At 34.0% G+C, this 8,487-nt stretch overlaps 1 protein-coding gene across 2 annotated transcripts; it reads right to left on the minus strand.

Moving 5' to 3' along the window:
• Positions 1 to 264: 264 nt before the first annotated feature.
• On the minus strand, positions 265 to 7,838 carry LOC107482735 (regulator of nonsense transcripts UPF3). Of its 2 annotated transcripts, none has more exons than XM_016103296.3 (13): positions 7,392 to 7,838; positions 6,678 to 6,784; positions 6,228 to 6,323; positions 6,012 to 6,110; positions 5,801 to 5,877; positions 5,589 to 5,702; positions 4,564 to 4,708; positions 4,125 to 4,192; positions 2,899 to 3,331; positions 2,355 to 2,447; positions 2,146 to 2,264; positions 2,009 to 2,060; positions 265 to 1,200 (listed from the first exon to the last, which is right to left on the minus strand). In XM_016103296.3, the coding sequence occupies exons 1-12, from the start codon at positions 7,529 to 7,531 to the stop codon at positions 2,022 to 2,024; spliced, it is 1,530 nt and encodes a 509-aa protein (XP_015958782.1). In that variant the 5' UTR covers positions 7,532 to 7,838; the 3' UTR covers positions 265 to 1,200; positions 2,009 to 2,021. The 2 variants fall into 2 exon arrangements, with proteins under 2 accessions (XP_015958782.1, XP_015958781.1); XM_016103295.3 differs by having other exon boundaries at positions 4,125 to 4,195.
• Between the last annotated feature and the right edge of the window lie 649 nt (positions 7,839 to 8,487).

The raw sequence follows: 8,487 nt of genomic DNA on the forward strand, positions 1-8,487 counted from the left end.
ACACCAGCGTGCAATTGGCTCGAATAAAATTGATAAATAAAAATTAAATTATTTAACATATTTGATTAAACTATTTAATAACCTTTAAGTTTTAACTATCATCTTTACATGAAAATCTAATAACTTTTAAATTTTAACTATCATTTTACAGGAAAAACATGAAAACTACTACGTGAAGCCGACTACATGAATTTCCACAGTAATATATTTAAATCTCGTGCTAAAAATGAAAATTGAAAAACAACAGAAGGAAGCCAGAGTAAATTTGGTAAAAAGATGTTATTAAATATAAGGATAAACTTCCTCCCTCCCAAACTTTACAGTGGGAAAACATCCACACACCATGACACCCAATGTGATCCTGATGGAATTCTAATACCCAAATAGCATAAAGGACTTTACAGACGGATGACATCCACAATAATCTAAACATGGGTTTATAACTGCTACGTTTGGGAAGGTTAAGGATGGTAATTCACAAAATTAATTAACTTATAATCACGAACCAGCAGTGTAACAGCCATGTTTTGCTGAGACATGCAAGTATGCAATACCACACTGTACAATAATATTTTAGAGCCAAAACAATATCCACACACTAGTAACTCCCGCAAGACCTTATTTATCCTTAGTAACACACCATCTATGGTATTTCCGTGTCTGTGCCCTGGAGAAAACTCCAAAGTCAACGAAAGGATGAAGACATAGCAAGCCTGCAACATAGTCCATTTGAGTGTTCCTTCAATGTAAATGAGCAGAGAGGTAGTCCAAAACTGATCCAGGATCATTTTCGCAAGCTCCTACTTGTATTTGGTGGACAGCTAGTGAGAGATTGTATAATAGGGGCTAAGGACACACAAAATCCTGGATTCATATTTACACCTAAACTACTTAAGATATTGGAATATAAACCCAGACAATGCCCATTACTCAGTCAACTTGCCAGGCTATTCAAATCTATCCACAATTCTTCAAACATCTACAATTTGTAAAAGGGAGACCAAGGAATTCTGATGCCAATAATCTCTCTCTCTCTCTCTGTACGGATCCCATCTTCAATTCTATGTCCGAATATTTCAATTGTAAAGAATTTTTTACCACACAAACTCAGTTACCTAGAAGAATCTGTCAACCAAAAAGAGACAGAATCCAGCAGCTAGCAAATAGATGCTCCCAAATTGCAAGTCAGCAAGCTTACCACTGCACAGGAAAATAATCAACCTTCACACAGGTAAATACAGAAAACAGAAATGGGCACTGAAAATCATTAAATTTCAATATACAGTTAGAAAACAACATAATGCCATCAACCAGTTCACTATGGTTACCTCTCTCTTGTATGAACTTTGCTAATGCAGAAAACAGAATTTGAGTTGAAATGTAAGTTTGCTTGGGCTGGATGTGTTTCTTATCTTTATCTGGGTTTTTAAGGTTTCTAGAAAAAGCTACTAGGCCCTTAAATCTCAGTGGCTTAACATTATAGCTGGTGCAGTTTTTCGGGCTTTTCCCACTTCTGCTTCTTGACTTCTATTATATAGACTTGTCATTTATGCATTAGACTTATGATAATTATGCACATTTTAGAATACAACTTAACTATTAAAGATGAATGTGTTTAATTGTGAGCAAATAAAAGTTTTGCATAATATCTTCACAAATTCTTTGATATAAGATTGACAATTATGAGGCCTCTGTTAAAAGCAAAACCTAACCACTCCTTGCAGTGCAGACTAAAATTTCATAAAGCTAATGCTAATTTAATAACTATATTATGGGGGGGAAATCTGCTTGATTGTTTAAAACATTAAATTAATCAAAATCTAAAAAAAAATGGTATGAGATGCACAGCAATATGGATGGATTTTTATCCTAATATATGACAATTCCACACTAAGAAATTTTATAAGAATCATGAAAAAAAATGTCAGATAAGTCCTAATACCAGTTCAGCAAAAAGCATGTTTCTAAGCTACGTAATTACAGGCCTGATCAAGAGATTGTGTCTCACCAATCTAAATACACTAGGTCCCAGAACTTGCTTTCTGAACCCAAACCTGTTTCTGCAATTCATAGGAGATACTGACATTTTATTGAACCAGAAAAAAATATACAGTGTACAATCAGGCAGAAATCAAATTTAGGTACCTCGTGGGAACCATGTGAGCCACTAGTTCTTCTATGATGCTTTCCCTCATTTGCAACAGAATAGCCATCAACATCCTTCAGATGTGTTGGTCCCCGGCGACCAAAATGTTTACCAAAGCCTGAAAAGCACACAAGCATTGAAAATTAAACAAAAACCAATCTAAATTTACACACATAAAGATCCTATATTCCAAAGCCAAAAAACCAACCATTTTCTGAGGAATGACTGCCACGACCACTTGCGTTCGATTTTACATCCCCACCTCTTACATGTGCTGTCACATGTTTTGACTCTGCATGACCTGTTTCAGATACATATAAAAAATTACCAAATGAGAACAACACATAGGCAGGCTGCACCAGATTTCCAGGCAACAATACAATGCTGTGCCTTAAACATCAGTGGCCTCGTTGATTAAAACTGATTTTCGCTTTTTCACATTTTATACAAGCACTAAGGATTCTTTTTTGAACAAATAAATAAATAAAAATAATAATTACATAAAAAAAACACTGATAAGACAATATCATTAAGACAGAAGAACAAATTCAAGGAGGATAGAGATCTTCCATACAAGAGACAAAACAAAAGAGCTATCTATAAGGCATAGCTTTCTAATCTCTCTACATGTCTGAGGCAAAGTCCTTTACAAAGATCATGAGCTTTACACCAAATGTACAGTTCTATCTCATAAAACATGCTTTTCAGAAGACCTGTCATTGAAATCATAGTAAAAATAATGAAGCATCTACCTTCCAAATGGTCTACTTGTGAGGAAGCAGACAATGATAAAGAATCATCGCCTCCAATTGAACGATTTGTCCATACACCACGATCAGGTCTATCCTTATGCCTAACACGTTTCTCCAGCCTCTCACTTGAATTACGTGAATCATGCATGCCAATCCTATTCTCTGGTGTCCCATTAGAACCCTTTAAAATCAATTGCACATGTACAGGGCGAGGTGGTTGTCTTTCTTTTTGTAGATCAGATGTTGGTATTGTCTGCTCCGATTGAGGCCTGGCTAACTGACTTTGACGCATTTCCTTGTTTGAGAGTATGCTTCTAATAATCCTTGCACTACCTTCATGCCTCTGATTCTGCTTCAGAGGTGCTGAGCCAACAATTGTTTTGGCTGAAGATGTTACATTATTCTGCTCTAATAAACTATCTAAATCAGGCCCCTGCACAATAAGAAACCCATCAACATATGAAGTGATAGCATGATCATACATGATAAATCCATCAATCACAATAAAAGGAACCAAAGAACAATCCATGCCAGAACTTATAGTTGATTCCTGATTCATCATATTTCATGTCATGAGCAATAAGGCAGCATATTAGAGGAAAATAATCCTCAAAGTCACTTTAGTATGAACCATTATGCCAATAAAATGATAAGCATCATAATACCATCTATAAGTAGTGCTTTCTCTATAGTACATTGACCTTTTTATTATTAACTGACAAGTAAAAACAAGTGCCATCCTTGAATCTTAATAAATTAGTTAACCTCTCTCCTCGTCATTTCATGAGCCACTAAGGTTACATTGAAACCAACATTTATCAACAACTCCAATTAGTAAAAGGATGATTTAAGGATACTATCATCCATGAGAACATTCAAATAGAATGAATCAATTAAATTAATTAAAATTTAGGCGATAATTGCAGAAAACCAGATCAAGATGCATCTGATTGATACAAACTAGACATGACCAGTGGCAACTCATTGACATTGACGTCACAACATAAAGAAGCAGAATTTCAAAGTTGCTTCCCATAAGAGTAAGAACAGTAAATAGAACAACTTTCATTCAATTCAGGTCAGGTTTGTCCACACTGCATTTTCTTCCTTGTGCATCAAAATATGCATTCTAGTCAACACATCCTAAGGGTTCTAGACGAATCCTTTTGCAACATGTGCAAGCATATAAATAAAATGGACTACTCAGATGAAAATAAGAAGCTCACATTAATTATCTCTCTTTCCTTCCCTTTAAGAAGCAGGACCTTCTTCCCGGAACCAGTATTTCCAGCAACTCCTTAAATAAAGGACAAAGTGTTAAGCAAATCCCCATTGAACACAATTAAATTGAAGAAAACAAAGCTAAACTATTAACTCATACAAAAATAGACAGCGACTCCAATAATAATAATATAATGATGATGATGATGATGATGATGATGATGCAGAAACAAGAATGCTAGGAGAGCCAGTTAAGAAACAGGGCACAGGGATTATGCTGATATCACAACTTATATTAGAAGAAAAAATCTCAATGCCCTAAATTCATCAAATAAAACAAATGTATACATTCAAAGAGGTTTTCAAACATGGGCCCCAAGCCGTAAATGAGACGTAAAGGAGAAACAAATAACAACTAAATTCCAAACAAAAATATAAACTTACCATTCTCATCCAGTGTTTGGTTTGCATCTGAGGAAGCCACAGTTGAAGTTTTACTTGAATGATGCTGATCACCTTGCCTGGGAACCAAAGTGTAAATTGTTTTGTCTTTTCCAGTGGAACCTTTCCCTGTGTCTCTTGCAACATACTGTCCGACATAGAAGTGAAAATCAGACATTGTTAAGCACAAGTTAGAACCAAGATCATTCTCCATATCTGTGTGTGCAAGCAATTACAACTAGAGAATTATCAAATACTGGCATTGCTTTACGATGAACTAAAAATTTGATTTATAGTAAACTAATATATTAATAACAATTTAAAGTGACCATTTTTTAATCATATCACTCTAAGTTCCATCTGCAATTTTTCCGGAAAATATATTATTGGGGCCATTCAGTTAAGATTTTGAGAGAACTGTGTTTTTTCTTCCCAAAAGCAGAAACAGGAGCAAACATTGAAAAAAGATACTTCTATATTTTGATGAAATTATAGAAGTACTTTTTTTATTAAAAAAGAAATTATTATCCTTTAAATTAATAGATAATAAATGATATTTTCTTAAAAAAAATGGTGCATGAAATTTAAGGATCATTTCACTCTCTTCTACTGCTTCTGCTTAAAATATAAGCTGCTCACTACCTATTTCTCTAAATAAGAAAAAATATTATTTCATGCTTCTGCTAGTTTCATAAGCCAAACAATACCACAAAAATCAAAAGTATTTATTTCCCTCCCACAGTTTTACAAAAGAATGAGGTTGAATAAAATAAAAATATATCACAGCTTGTTTAGAAAAATATTGCATCTAATTGCCAGTACTAATACTTAACTTCTCAGAACTAAAAATTGATCTTTTTACCCTAGCAAGGAGACAACTATGCAATCTGACACAATCAGGTAAATGGAAATAAATTATTCATCCCAAGTCCCCACAGCAAAATATAAGTGGTTACTTAGAATTAGAAATGAAAAACACATTGCTCTCTAATGAACTAGTGAACAAATTAACAATACAAGCAACACACCATTGTGGTGGAAATCCTCTTCTTTCCAGAACCTCGTCTTGACGAGGCAGAACAACTACTCCCATTTGATGATGTGCCAGCTCTTCTACTCACTTTTCCATTAGAAAGTGATCTCTGCACAAACATTCACTCTCACATCTCAACACATGCACAGATGGATACACAAATGCACACATAATGGGACTTCATGAGTTAATCAGATGCAAGAATACCCGAGGTCCCTTGGCAGCTCTTTTCTGACGCACAAAGTCCATCAATGGTGTAATTACAGGATTATCTTTTGCAGCACCTGCTTAGGAACACGAATCAAATAAATAAAATTAAAGATATATCAGACCTACCAATTCTGTCAATGAACGATATTATATTGCTTAACTTTCAAACCTAAAATTTATTGCATATTTTCCATATTAATTGCCTAACCTGATCGTTCTGCTTCCCTTTTCTCCAACTGTATCTCAGCACTGGGAAGATTCTCAACAGGCTTGGCAAGAAGTTCAAGAAACTCCAGATACTCAGAATCTAGATGTTAACCATGCAAATACTAATATTTATCAAAAGGAAAAGATTCAATACATATAAGTCCAATTGACTAACATATACCCTGAAAGATACGTCAAGTCTCTGTCTAAGTGGTACCTTTGTATATGGACCCATCTCGGCCATCCTTTTTAGACCACTGTCTAGGAACACGTTGTGAAGGAGCATATTCAACCATGACTTTGAACTGTGCTCCTGGGAAGGAAATACAGCCACAGCGAGAGAGAGAGATCCAGAGTCAGGATGCAGTGTGTATGTGGATTAAGTTACTTTGAATACAAAATTGATGATAATCTAAAGCTTTCGACACATATTCCTTAAAAGATATTGAGTATATGCAACGTAAACCCTGTCTCAAGTCAGATATTCCACTCATTGCTTAAAATATGTGGAGAGCCAGCTTCGGTACTGGAGACATATCTATAGAAGCTAGTAAAAATGCACTGACCAAAATCCAACTACAATAATGATGACAATGATACAACCCTTTTACTTTTGCAAGATCATACACATGACTAATGAATAATTGCAGAGGATGTCAATAGTTACCCTTTTCATTTACAAAGATGTGGCCGTTAAAGAACTCAGCAAACTCTATAACGTCCTCTGGCTTTTTGAAGTCAACGTAAGCTCTGGAGTAGGACATATGCTTCTGGCTGAAAATCGATGTAAAAGATTTTTAAAAAAAGAAAAGGCTTAACATATATGCTACGCATTGTAAACGCACATCCATTCATATAACAAATCGCATCATAGACGGTCAGCCTTTACGAGAAAAAAAAACTTCAAATAAAGGAATTCAAGAAAAAGGAGTGCTACCAATGAAACAGGCAACAACATGGTGAACAATTCAAATATATTTTAAAGTTATTCTCCCAATAACAGGGCAAACCTCAACCAGGGTTACTTGGCTCCGGTAATAGAGATATACACGCAACCATAACTTTAGTGTAAGAATGTAGAACAAAAGAGAAGTAACAAGGATGATTCCAAAGCCACTCTTCCTTCATATACATACTGCTACAACAGAAACGTCCGCAGTCGATGCATAAGCACAAAAAGACACTAAAAGAAAAGATATGCTGGACATTAAACTATCCCTTCAAGGATTTTGATCACTTCTTTGCATAAAACAAGATTCAATAACGGAACAAAACAATATCTAAATAAACATTAACAAAGGAATATTAAAGCAAAGAAACAATGAAGAAAAAAGAAACTAAACATTATAATCTGAAGGAGCGGAAATGCAGAATCGCAAACCTGATTTTTCCAGGACGAAAGGAGAACCAATTGTAGCGGCCAGCGAAGGTGCCGTCAATTTGGTCCAAAAGTGCGGCCTCAGAAATCGTAGGAGGCAAGTGCCGCAGCACCACCTTCGTCCGATCCAACGCACCCTTCATGCGAAGACAACGACGAAAAACCCTAACAGAAAAATGGCTTCGAGTCCTGCAGTTACGACACTCGCGGAAACGGTCAAAGATGAAGGATGAAGAACGAGAATCTCTTTGGTATTACATCTTCTTCCGCTTGCGAGGATCAATCACAGAAAATTGTGTGCCCTAATTACGCAGAAAAAGCCCCAAATTGCCATCTGCCCTAAGCAAAGCTAGTGAGAGTGTGTGTTATGTCAAAAGGACTTAGCCAGCGGAAAGCATATACCGTTGCGACGTTGCGTTTTGCCGTTCGCTTCTCTTTTCTTATAAAACGTGTAATCTACGAATGTACGAGGCCACTCTTATACATATCAGTATAAATATAAATAGAATTTAATTTACACGTAACGCCACTTAGTCTGCGTTTGTTACTTTGTTTACAAGTATGAAACAAAAATACACAATACAAAATTGAATTTAACAGAGGAGATATAATTAGAAATATTATATTTGTTTTAGTATTATTAAATCGATAAAAAATATTAAATTTTTTTTTTAGTATATTTAGTTCATTTTTAATAATAAAAATAAAAGTACCAAAAAATATATTTAATGAGAAATTATAATTTACGATTTTTTTACTTTTTTTAAATAAAATATATTTTTTACGTAATAAATAAACAAAAAAAATACGTTTATCTTACTTTATCCAAACATAATTAATAAATAAAAATATCTTTTATATAAAATATTTAAACATAAAATCACTTTTATTTTTGTAAAAATTTTTTTAAAAAAATGTTAGAAAAAAATATTTTTAAAAAAAATAGCATCTAACAAAAATTTTATTTTTTATCATTAAATTTTGCTTACCAAAATATCTTTTAATAAATTATCCTTTAATAAATTATTCTTTTATTGATTAAATTGTATTTTTAAAAAATTTAATAATTATATTTTTTTTCTAAAACACCCTTCAATAA

Source organism: Arachis duranensis, chromosome 4 (assembly GCF_000817695.3).
Source record: "Arachis duranensis cultivar V14167 chromosome 4, aradu.V14167.gnm2.J7QH, whole genome shotgun sequence".
NCBI classification, from domain to species: domain Eukaryota; kingdom Viridiplantae; phylum Streptophyta; class Magnoliopsida; order Fabales; family Fabaceae; genus Arachis; species Arachis duranensis.

Excerpts from the sequence above, each read along its gene's own strand:
- LOC107482735 (XM_016103295.3), bottom strand. The coding sequence starts at position 7,531 with ATGAAGGGTGCGTTGGATCGGACGAAGGTGGTGCTGCGGCACTTGCCT. Across the intron at positions 5,878-6,011 it reads AAGGGAAGCAGAACGATCAG|GTGCTGCAAAAGATAATCCT; the intron begins GTTAGGCAATTA and ends GTTCCTAAGCAG. Across the intron at positions 2,448-2,898 it reads ACAAGTAGACCATTTGGAAG|GTCATGCAGAGTCAAAACAT; the intron begins GTAGATGCTTCA and ends TATCTGAAACAG.